A 12,588-nucleotide genomic window follows, 5' to 3' on the forward strand; every position below is an offset into this window, starting at 1 on the left:
CTAAAACCCACCACTCCCCTTCAAGACTGGAGAACTGACCCAAGTGCTCAACAACAAAGCTTAGAAGTGACGCCGAGAAGGCGGAGGATGTCTTGAAAAGCCAATGCTCAGCACTTGGCCCTTAAAGTCAGACAACACCCAAACCACAAAGGGATCCCTCTAAAAGGGATCAGCAACCCCAGTAAGACGCCAGTCCTCTTTGTCAGAGAGGTTGCAGCTGTCTGAGGTTGGTCTCTAACTAGGACCTATTCTGCAAAGGGGAGGGTCACTGGAAAGGGAATTAACCCCCGCAACATGCTGCAAAAATCAACCACATGGCTGTGAGACTCTGATATGTCCCAGAAGAATGGCTAACAGACAACAAAGATGAGCAGAGCCAGGGGTCTTCTCACAAGACCCTAAGAAGCCCCGAGGAACAAATCTTAATGTTACAGGGGGGAAAGGGGAGCATTTTGGGCCAACTTTTCAGGCTTAAACACAAGGAAGCATAGCCAGAGAATGTAAAACTTATTAAGATTTTAAACCAAAGAGAACAAAAGCAAATATAACAGGGACTGATTGCTGGTCAAAGTGTTAATCCCAGCACTCGGGAAACAGAGGCAGGTGGATCTCTGAGTTACAGGTCAACCAGGGCTATTTAGACCCTGTCTCAAAAAATAAAATGAAATAAAAAAATGGACTCTGCCAGCTACTTATTATAGGATCTGCTCAAAAAGAACATGTGAGAAAAGCTGACTGATTCGTCACTCTCCAGGTTCCTTTGTGACTTTAACCACAGGAAGCCCAGATTCCCAATTCCACCAGCTCTTCCACAAATGGACTACCGGCTCTTCTTAGCAAACTGACATTTGCTTGTTTGTTTGTTTTTTGAGACAAGGTTTCTCTGTATAGCTCTGGCTGTCCTGGAACTCGCTTTGTAGACCAGGCTGGCCTCGAACTCACAGAGATCTACCCGCCAATGTCCCCAGAGTGCTGGGATTAAGGGTGTGCCCCATCATGCCCAATTGCCATTATGTTATTTTGATATGTATATTTTCAGCTATATAAGCTAACCTGCTGTTGTTCCCTACAGTCCTATATTTGAATTATCTGGAGTCAGTAACTACAAAGGTCTTTAGGTCTACAGAGTAGAGGAGAATCCAGATCTCAGGGCCTGGGCCCATAATAGAAGTTATTCCTACATGCTGTGCATTTGATGAGTGATGGTCACAGGTCACACAAAAACATAAATATCTCCATTTGACCTTCTGTCCAGATGAATTCTTTTTGTTGTTGTTTTACGAGACAGGGTTTCTCTGTATTATTTTGGAGGCTGTTGGTCCAGTCTAGTAGCCTCAAACTCACAGAGATCCACCTGCCTCTGCCTCCCGAGTGCTGGGATTAAAGGCGTGCACCACCACTGCCCGGATGAATTCTTTTTTTTTTTAATTGAGTAAGAAGTTTGTTGTTGTTGTTGTTGCTTTTTTTATGTATTACGGATACGTGTTCTGCCTGCACGTATGTCTACACACCAGAAGAGGGCACCAGATCTCATAACAGATGGTTGTGAGCCACCATGTGGTTGCTGGGAATTGAACTCAGAACAGCCAGTGCTCTTAACCTCTGAGCCATCTCTCCAGCACAGAGTAAGAAGTTTTATTAGAAAGGGGAGGGAGGGGAAGGAAAGAGAAAAGAGGTAAAGAGACACAGAGGGAGGACAGAAGGGAAGAGGAGACAGGAGCGGAGAGAGAGAGAAAGAATAGAAGAAGAGAAAGAGCAGTAAGAGGCGGGAAGAGCGGGAAGAGAGCGAGAGAGCAAGCCCAGCTGAATTCTTTTCTACCCTAGGACTAAATATCTGGTCCCTTAACATTTATTGATGTGTATTTTTCTGTGTGTTCACACATGCATGCAGGTACCCACAGGAACCAGCAGGTGGTGCTGGATCCCTGGGGTGGCCCTTTCATGGCTGTACTCTTGTTAGTGGCCCACCTTCTGTAAACACTTTGGCTGGAATTGTTTCCTAGGTTACACGGATCCCACCTAAAGTTAACATTCAAGGGCCGAGTGCAGCCCATTCCAACAACGGGACGAGAGGCCAAGGCCTGCCGCTGGGGCCCTTATTAGAGCTGGGAACCGCTGAGACATGAGACAAAGGAGCACAGGCAAGCAAACAAATAAAAATGCAGGGAGCTTCAGGCAAACTGGTTACACTCATTCTGACCAAGGGCAGACTGTCCTAAGACTTCCCTGTTTTGTCTTGCTTTGATGTGAGACAGAGTCTCACTATTGGCCCAAGCTGGCCTTGAACTCTCAATCATCCTGCCTCCTCCTCCAGAGTGCCTCAGTTTCAGGTACTTCCCTGAGCTTCATCACACGCTGCTGTAAAACAGTAGCACTTTCAGAGCCTTGTCAGCGGGAGCCGTGATGCACGTATAGGCACAGACTGAGCCACGGGCAGAGCTGCATCTCTGCACTGAGTTTCTGTCCTTTCCCAGAGGACACATGACATCCAAAACCTGCCCTCCCTGCCTTGCTCCCGGCCCCTCTCCTGGCTGTCACGTCTGCAACCCCAGTGCCCTGCAGTCTTCTGTAACAGACTCACCTTCCACTCACTGCAGGGTTAGTCAGGGTCTGACATCTCTCCTACTTGTGACAAAGGACCCCTGTGGCTGGGGATGGAGCCCAAGAGCTGCATGGTGCAGCCACTGACACACACTGAGAGTGTTCCTCTCATGGGCATAACTCAGTGTAGAATACTGAAGAAATACTATTCCCCTCACCACCCCCAACTGTGTGCCCTTGGTCACAAGGACCCACTCGATGTGTACGCCACCCGATCCGATGGAGGCCTCCACATCTCTGCAGCCATCTGCTCTCACCTACACCGTTTCTCAAGTGCTGCTGAGTCTGCCCCCATTGCTGGCCAAGACTCTTGTGCTTGGCCCTGTTTGGTCTTACGCACTCTAGTCTGTCTTCCACCAACTTATATTTGAGGCCACCAAATCTAAATTATCTTCAAACTTATCAAGATACACGGTTTAAATCGTCCACTGGCTCCTGATGATTTTCAGAATGAACTAAACTCACAACAAAGCTCACTGTGCCGTCCCCGCCTGGCTGTAGCCTTCCCTCCAGGCTTCACTTACCCTCCACTCCAATGCAGGAGGCAGCAGCTGTTCCTGCCTGCACCATGCTCTTTTCACAGCTCTATGCCTTCTTCCCCTCACCACCTCCCCTCGTCAGCAGGGCTAGCCAGGTGTCACTGATCCCAGAAAGCCTTCCCTAACCTCCCCTCTGCTCCCCTGACCCACACACCCACCAGCACTTCCCGAGGGCGATGGTCTGGTTACCTGTTTCCCCCACAAAGTGTGTCACCAGTGCCTGGCACTGGACCAGGCACACAACCAATAACGAGTAAACGCGTGTACTCCAAGATCTGAGGAAGGTAAAAACGTTCAAACCTCCGTCTCGTCAGAGTCATTGTTTCCCAGCAGCTCCTCATCCTCTTCTCTCCCCGGGCTTCCTCGGGGTCTGGATTGGCGTTTGGAAATCTCACCAGGGTCCTCGATGTCTATTGTGGTAGCATCTGGGTTTGTGGCTGGCAAAGTGGCTCCATCGCCAAACTCTGAAACCAAGCAAAGCACAAAGGTCTGGAGACCTTCCCACACTGGCAGCTGGGTGCTTTCCGCCCCTCCCCAGCCCCCCCAGCCCTGGTGCCGGGGCTGCTGTTCAGCGGTAGAGCACACGACCAGCACGCCTACGGAGCCCTCATGATGCTTTCCTATCTCAGCTCTGCGATGAACCTCATCTATGAGAAGCAGAAGAGGCTTCAGCACTAGGGAGGCTGAAGCTGGAGGGTTTCACTCAAGATGCTCCTGAGCACACACACACAGAGAAGAGGGGGCGTGGGGAGTATTATCTAAGTCTCCAGTAGGGTACCCGATCCATCTGAACATATCTGACTCAAGTAAGTCCTACAGAATCACCACAGAAACCACAAGGACCAAAAACAAAGTGGAAGAGACAGGCTGATCTCTATGAGTTCAAGATCAGCCTGGTCTACAAAGCGAGTCCCAGGACAGGCTCCAAAGTTACAGAGAAACCCTGTCTCAAAAACCCAAAAAGAAAACAAAACAAAACAAAAAACAAAAGTGGAAATAATAGAATCACTCAGCTTATAGCTGGGCGGTGGTAGCACACACCTTTGACCCCCAGCACTCAGGAGGCAGAGGCAGGTGGATCTCTGTGAGTTCCAGAGCAGCCTGGTCTACAGAGTGAGGACCCAGGAACAGACAAGGAAGCGTGTGCATGCTGGAAGGACAGCAGATGTCACCACCTGGGGTGTAAGGTGCACGTCCCTGCCACAGTGACCCACACACCCTCCTCTGTACTACACACTTTGGCCACCCTCAGTCCCTTGGGCAAGGCTGGGTTGGCGTGATTCCCAACGGTCATGGGTTCTGCTCTGCATCCTGGCCGACCTGAGCCTCTTTTGCTCCCATCTTTCCCCAGAATAACGACTTCTGCCAGAAGACCCCCGAGCTCCACCCTGTCATCGAGCGCTCTCCCTCAGGAAAGCCTGCCAGGCCACCCTCGGTACCTCGTGCTCTTTCCCGAAGCCAGAGTCCTTCATATCATCTTTACAGCTTCACCCTTATCTCTGCCTGCCTCCTCTCAAGTCACCTCGGGCTAACAGCCTCCACTGCCCATCTATGATCTGGAACACAAGTCAGCTTTTAGCCTTTTGGAGAGAGAGAAAAAATGACCTAAAAAGTCTTCCTCCTTCCACGGAAGCTTTGCAAATGCTGCTCACAACACTGCACTTCCTTGCTCTGTACCTCTAGACAGCATGGCCAAGAAGTGCTCATCAATGAAGCAAGACCTGAAAGAGAGCAGGAAGGGCGGCGCGAACTCTCCGGAAGACTGCCTCCAATGGAAAACCGGGGCCGAAGCTGGGGCTCTACAGGCCCACAAGCTCGGCGTGGCAGGGGAATTGGACAGGAGCTAAGGAAGGACAATGAAAAGATGAGAGGCAGTGTGTGGAGAGTGGTTTTCCGAGCTTCCACTCCCAGTGAGACGGGAAGCAAGGAGCCCGAGGAAGGCAGGACTACAGTTTAGACACACGCTGCCAAAGGTGACCTTGTACCTTGAACCCAATGGGATGGTGAACAGCCAGACACTTGGTTTATTGTTATTTATGTGTATGTGTGTGTCCAGGTGAGTGCATGCCACCTGTGTACAGCTGCCTGTGGGGGTCAGAAGGGGGCATCTGATCTCCTGGAACTGGATTTACAGGCAGTTGGGAGCCACGTGATATGGACAGATGCTGGGAACCCAACTCAGGTCCTCTGGAAGAACAGCAAATGCTTTTACAGGTGGTCAAATACAAGTTGGAGAATTATGGCCATGACAGTATTTGCCCAAGAAGTCATTTCTATTTAAACATCTAATCTTCCTCAGACAGTGGAGCGTCTATGATGTCACACTGCCTGGGCTCAAGTCCTGGCTGTCTGGTTTATTAGCTGTAAGGCTCTTAGGTAGTTTGATTTTTCTCGGCCTCACTTTCCTTACTAAAAAAAACAAAACCAAGAATGATTGCTTAATAAACTTGATATAAGGAGGATTACGCACGCTGTCACTTGTAAAGTATTTACCACAGTGTCCATACAGGAAGTGCTCAGAAAACACAAGGCCTCCAAAACAATACAGAGAAACCCTGTCTTGTAAAAACCAAAAAAAAAAAAAAAAAAAAAGAGAGAGAGAGAAAACACAAGGCAACTGCCATGTCCAGTTCCTGCTGCCAATCAGAATAATTCCGTGAGAAATGTAAGCAGCTGGTGTGGCCAAACTAGAAAAACCTGGGTGTGGCCAACAGCCTCTTACCGTGACGTTTGAAATAAAATCCTTTAACGTATGCGTCGGTAGTGAAATCCACTGCTGTGACAGCAGAAGCTAATAAGTCAAAGGTGGGCACCCAACAGCCATACCTTCAAACTGCAAGTCATCTGCGGCTGCCATTCAGCCAGAGGCTCTTTTCCCAAGGGCGAGGAAACTGTCAGGGGTCTAAAACGAAGAAATAAATAAGCTTAGGGAAACGGAACAATCTGCAAAAAGAAATCATAGCAAAAGAAGAGTTTCTATCCAGCTGCAGTGGCTGGCACACACCTTTATCCGCAGCAATCAGAGGCAGAGGCCGGCAGATCTCTGTGAGTTTAAGGCCAGCCTGGTCTACATAGTGAGACCCTGTCTTAAAAATTAAAAAATGTATGCACTATATCTTCTTTATCTTGTGTGGTAACAGGAGTCTGTTCTTTCATTCCACCATGTGGGATTCAGAATGGAACTCTGGCCATGTTTGGGGACAGTCACCTTTACCTGCTGAGCAATCTCCCCTGCCACAGAAGCCTTCCCTTGCCTATTTTCGGGGGGGGGGGGGTCGATAGTTTACATAAGCATTGTGTCTAAGCATCAGATATTATTAAAACTGTTATAAAGGAACTGAGGTCTGGGGTTGCAGCTCATTTGAGGGGCTGATTGCCTAGCATACTGAAGTCCTGGGCTTCAGTGAAAGGTTCAGGCATTGCACTGGCCTGCCCTGTTACCTGGCAGAACACACTCAGGCAGTTCTCTGGCCAGCCCAGAGTTCCACCAGGTGCAGAGGACCCCTTTAAAGGACAGACCCCGGCCCACTTACTCTGTCATGTCTGTCCCCCCCCCTTTCAGTCTCGCTATAATAAACTATGGCTAATGTGCTCTCCATGGCTTGTGCTCCGTCCACCGTGCCGGTCCTTATTCCATAATTAACAACACCCAGGACCTGCAAAATCTGGAGTATGCTGTAACCCCAGAACTTAGGAGGTAGAGGCAGGAGGATCAGGAAGTTTAAGGCTATCCTACATTACTTGGTGAGGCCAGTAAGGGTTACAAGATGCCCCGAATCAACCAAAAGGAGACTGGCTGCAGGGGTCACTCACTGCGTGAATGTTTAGGGATCAGGTGAAGCGTGGAGATGGAAACAAGCTGAAGGGGAATAGGATTTGGGAATGGTGATGGGAAAGGCACTCCAAAACGTCTGGTTTTTGGTCCCAGAGCTTATGCTGGGATCAGACAGACCTGTGTTTGAGTCCCGATTCTGTTGCTTCTCTGCTGTGTGTGAGCTCCTCGAGGCCTCAGCTTCCTCATCTGTAAAATGGGTTCATGATGGTGTCTAGACCAGTCTATAAAGACAGTGCGTGTAAGGCTCAGAGTCAGGCAATTAGAAGCGTGTTGGCTGGCGACCCTGCAGTGCGGGACCCGGGGATGCACAAACAGGCTTTGTGGGAGGGAAGGGAGTGCTGAGCAGCAGTGGCCCGTGCGGGCAGGAATTTCCCAACTGGCCCAGAAGCCCCGACAGCCTCACCTCGTTGGGAGAGGGTCCAGCTGTCCAGGGAAGGTTGGGGCCTGGGATGCTCAGCATTAGCGGCCTTCCAGCCGGGTTCCCGGAAGCCGGAGATCCGGGGGCGTGGGGAGGGTTTCTCCGCCTCCTCCGGGCAGAGCACCGCCCCCTCTCTTAAAGCAAGCGCAGCCCAGGAAGACAGCGCCGAGGCTCTGCGAGCCGGTCCCGCCCATCTCGTAGGATTTAAAGAGACAGGTACAAGTAGGGCAAATTCTCTGCAGTTCGGGAGTGTTTTACTCATTATTTTTACCTTTTTCTTATGCAAATCTAAAATAGAGCAATGAAAAATAATCGAGAAAAGGGAAAACATAGATCGCCAATTCCAGGTTCCTCTGGAAAATTTAACCAGCGAGGAAGGGTCCATAGCTGTCTGACCTGTGAATAAAAGGCGTCCTGACCGCGTTCATGTGGGCGATGACTAGGGATGGTCTCCCTCAGCTGTGCCGCCCAGGTGTCTGACAGCTACCTCGGAAGAGAAGGAATCAGCAGCATTGGAGTGGTCTGGCAAGCAGCCTTGTGACCTGTCTCCAGTGTGGGCCCGGTTAACGTCTAGGAGGTCCTCCAGACTTTGGGGACCGCCTCCTCCTCGCGGAAGAAGCTACCTTCTCCTTCTGTATTAATCCCCTGGGCTCCCCTCTGCCCTGGAAACGTTTGCCTGAATTGCTACTGTTTGCTCATCTTTGCCAGCCTTTGAGAGCAGAGACCTGGAATGATTCTGTCTCTGGGTGGCCAGTGCCCGCCAAGGGCGGCAGCACACAGTTAACTGTTCACAGCATCAACACAGACGGAAAGTGTCTATAGATAGTTCTTGCTGTCTGGAACAGTGTAAACAGCAGACACTTGATTCACAACCCACACAAGGAGACCAGTGTTCTTAGCCTCACCACACAGGGTAGTTCCCATTTGAGTCCTAACATATTCTGCTTATTATGGTTGATAATGTTTTTTTTTAAACTGGCAAGCAGTCTGATGCAATAACACGTTATGTAGAGAAAAGGGACCAGTCAAAGAAACACACCCTGAGCAGAGCCAAAGAAACACACTTTGGCCCTGCAACCAGAACCAAAGAAATGTACCCTGACCTTCAAACCAGTGCCAAAGGAACACACTTTGTCCCTGGAATCAGAGTCAGTGAAAGAAATGTACCCTGGCCCTAAAATTGGAGCCAAAAGGCTAAAAAGGACCAGAAAAAGAAACACACTTTGGCCCTGAAACCAGAGCCAAATCTGACCCTAATCCTGTATAAAAAAGTAACCAATCCTGGAGCAGAGGTCTAGCCAATCTGAGCTCAGCACTGAAATCGGACCAATCCCTACTCTGGAAAAACTTCCCCAACCCCAAGAATCCCTATATAAACCCTGTGTATGTTCAGCTTGGCTGGTCCAGCTGCCTTCCAATAAACCCCTTTGGATGAGCTTCGGGTGAAGATCTTCTTTTGCAGCGGCAACAGAACAGAGGCGACCCTGGGCAGAGCAGAGCAGAGCGAGCAGCGCTGTAACACTTGCCCAGGAAACCTTCCTTGGCAGAGCAGAGTTGTTACACTCTGCTCCTAGCTCCCCACTCTCCGCTCTCCAGGAGCAGAGCTGAACTGTAGCAACTTCGCCCGAGAAACCTCCTGCCTAGCAAAACTGCTACACTAGGCGAACATCCCCAGCTGGAAGACCCTGTCCTGCCGGAGCTGAGCTGATACCTGCCAGAACGGAGCTGATACACCGGAGAAGCCTTTCTCTGAGGCAAGGCTGTAAGCTGCCAAGCTTACTGCAACCTGTGGTGGTCCTTGGCTCCCGAGCTCCAGGATACCTTTCCACCTGAGCTGTGTAACACTCAGTATTCTGTGACTCCCATGTGCCAGAATACCTGACCCACTCCTGTTCCATCCTGTCCCGACCCATCCCAAAAGGCTTACACGTTAGCCATTACAATTCATATAAAGGGGTGCTTTTAAAAGTTTTTTTGAGCCGGGAGTTGGTGGCACACGCCTTTAATCCCAGCACTCGGGAGGCAGAGACAGGCGGATCTTTGTGAGTTCGAGACCAGCCTGGTCTACAAGAGCTAGTTCCAGGACAGCCTCCAAAGCCTGTCTCGAAAAACCAAAAAAAAAAAAAAAAGAAACCAAAGAGCTGAGAAGTCAATGTGTCTTCCATGTTCAGACAAGAAGACCTAACAACCAAGATTTTCATTCTTCACAAGTTGATCTATAGATTCAATACAACCCAGAGCTACATCTGGGAAGTTATGTTGCTGATACAGTATCCACAAATTGATTCTAGGGTTTATGTGGAGCAGAATAAGACCTCAGAATAATCATAATAATAATTAAGGAGAACAAAATCAGAGAACTAACATTATTCAACTTTAAGATTTATTATAATAAGCTGCGCGTTGGTGGCACACCAAAAAACAAAAAGGGGTTCTTTGAATATTTTGCATAAGATTCTTTTTCAGATATGTCTTTTGCAAATACTTTTGCCCACTCTAGGTTCTCTTGATGATTGTTTTTCATTTCATTGTATTTTTGAGGCAAAGTCTCCCTTTGTGGCCCAGACTGGCCTCCTTACCCTTGCTTCCCAAGTGCCGGCATTATAGAGGTGTGTACTATATATCTTGAAATTACTGTATTATTATAATAAATCTTTTTTTTGTTTTTTTGAAACAGGGTTTCTCTGTATTGTTTTGGAGGCTGTTCTGGAACTCGTTCTGTAGACCAGGTTGGCCTCGAACTCACAGAGATTCGCCTGCCTCTGCCTCCCTAGTGCTGGGATTAAAGACATGTGCCACCAACACCCAGCTCAAAGAACTCTTAAGACTCAAAATGGGCAGAAGATGGGGCTGTGGGTGTAACTCTGTGGTGGAACTCACCCAGGATGTAAAGACCCTCAGTTCGATCACCAGCACCACAAATAAAAATTAAAAGCTGTGTGGGAACCTCACCCAAGAGTAAAGATGCTCCGTTTGGGGTTTTAACTTTACTGTGGTGCCAAGGTGCACATATGGATAAAGGAGTCTGCCACCAAGCCCAATGACCTGAGTTCAGTCCCCAGGACCCACATGGTAGAAGGAGAGAAGTGACTACCAAAGTTGTCCTCTGACCTCTATACATGTGTCACAGGATGCATGGCCCCTGCCCCCACATATAAATGTAATTTAATTTTAAGTGATACACTACTATTATGTTTGATAGATTGTATTAAACGCATTTTCAACTTTTTGCTTGCTTGTTTTGAAACAGGGTTTCTCTGTGTAGCCCCTGCCATCCTGATGCTTGTTCTGTAGACCAGGCTGGCCTTGAACTCAGAGATCTACCTACTTCAGCCTTCTGAGTGCTGGGATTAAAGATGAGTGCCACCATACCCTGAACATTTTCAACTTTTGACATCTTTGGCTTGCAGTGGGTTTATCAGGATATAATTTACATATTTTAGTTTATCTTTTGACATCAGAGAATTGCAAACTGTAATGAGAGAAATGCTGGTGCACAGATACTAGAATAGCAAAAATCCAAAATACTGAGGATATCAAACATTGGCAAAGGTATGAAGCAACAGATATGGAATCTTGCTCATTGCTTGGAGCATGTAAGCTATCCCTGATACGTTGCAAGACAGTGGGGCACTTACTTACAAAACCAAGCACACTCTACCATACAATGCTTCAGTCTCACTCAGTGGTGATCCAAGTGAGTCCAAACCATCTCCATCTGCATATGATGTTTGTATCTGCTTTGTCTATGGTCTTGAGAGCAACCAAGATGTTCCCCAGTTGATAAATGGGGTTGAGTTTGGTATCGCCAGACAATGGGGAATTATTCACCACTTTCAAAAGAAATCAGCTATAAAGCCAAGAAACTTAAATGAGTACTACTAAGTAAAAGAAGGCAACCAGAAAAAGCTACAAACTATGATTCGGACTACATAGAATAAAGGGCAATGGGGGTGTCCACATCCTCTCCAGAGGGCTCTGTCTCCAGAAATACTCAACCACACATTATAAGTGTCACTGAGAAAACTAATTTTCATTATTGAAAGAACCCAGTTTTATTTTATTTTGTAGCTCTGGGGATACGCTCCAGGATTTGTCTATGTCTAGCTAGCATGCTATCATTGGGTCATAATCCCTTTATATTACACACACACACACACACACACACACACACACACACACACACGCACGCACGCACGCACGCACGCACGCACGCACTCACGCACACACACACACACACAGATGGCTAAGTGGCTAACAACATTTGTTGTTCTTGCAGAGGACCTGGGTTCTAATCCCAGCACCCACATGTCAACCACCTGAAACTCCAGTTCTAGAGGAGTCTACACTCTCTTCTGACCTCCTCAGGGACCAGGTGTGCAAATGGTGCACAGATGTTTACATTCAAGCAAAACACTCATACACATAAAGTAAATTGATCTTCAAAAACTGGTAAAAGGTAGCTAACATTGAAAGCTAGTCATTTGCAATAGATTGTTTTTTTCTTTTCTTTTCTTTCCTTCCTTTCCCCCTCCTCCTCCTTTTTTCTTCTTCTTCTTCAAGACAGGGTCTCACTACACAACCCTGGCTGACCTGGAACTCCCTGTGTAGACCAGGCTGCTCTCAAACTCACAGAGATCCATCTTCCTCAGCCTCCTGAGTGCTGGGATTAAAGGTATGTGCCACCACAGCAGCCAGAAATCTTTTAATAGGGTCCCTTTTTTGTTCTTTTAAAAAATGACTGTATTTAGGGGGCTGTAAAGATGGCTCAGCAGTTAAGCTGTTCTTCCAGAGGAGCAGGATTCAATTCCCAGCACCCACATGGCAGCTCACAACTGTTTGTAACTCCACTTCCAGGGAATCTGACACCTCACACCAATACACACACATTTATTTTAAAATGACTGCATTATTTTATTGTACAATATTAATTTTACGAAATAGTGGGATTCATCATGACTTAACAAGATCCCTCTCAGTGTGATCTTTTCAAGTGTTAATACAAGAAAAAAAATCAACCAGAGAGAAAGCAAGCCTCTCTCAAAAGGTAACAAAGAACCTGGGAAGATAATAACTAAAGGAGACCTCTGTGCATGTGGTTTGGAATTTTCCATCCACTTGACAGCAAGGCAAACACCTGCTGTCCTGTCTGGCACAGTCCTCTTGTCAGGGTTGGCTGCTGTGCCCTGCACCTT

General features: G+C 48.0%; 1 protein-coding gene across 5 annotated transcripts in view; it reads right to left on the reverse strand.

Annotated features, from left to right (window-relative positions):
• Positions 1–7,929, reverse strand: part of Yipf1 (Yip1 domain family member 1) — a 35,215-nt gene extending 27,286 nt beyond the window's left edge. Inside the window, exons 1-4 of one of the 5 annotated variants that reach the window (XM_013114998.2) lie at positions 7,790–7,929; positions 7,093–7,161; positions 5,967–6,042; positions 3,441–3,604 (exon numbers count right to left, since the gene is read on the reverse strand). In XM_013114998.2, the coding sequence (XP_012970452.1) occupies positions 3,441–3,604; positions 5,967–5,997 (195 nt within the window). In that variant the 5' untranslated portion in view covers positions 5,998–6,042; positions 7,093–7,161; positions 7,790–7,929. Of the gene's footprint in view, positions 1–3,440; positions 3,605–5,966; positions 6,043–7,092; positions 7,197–7,378; positions 7,535–7,789 lie in introns of those variants that run through there. The other 4 variants (XM_040757023.1, XM_013114997.3, XM_013114994.3 and 1 more) reach the window with 4 other exon arrangements.
• Positions 7,930–12,588: the final 4,659 nt, after the last annotated feature.

This window comes from Mesocricetus auratus, unplaced genomic scaffold, assembly GCF_017639785.1.
Source record: "Mesocricetus auratus isolate SY011 unplaced genomic scaffold, BCM_Maur_2.0 Super-Scaffold_100014, whole genome shotgun sequence".
In the NCBI taxonomy this organism is placed as follows: domain Eukaryota; kingdom Metazoa; phylum Chordata; class Mammalia; order Rodentia; family Cricetidae; genus Mesocricetus; species Mesocricetus auratus.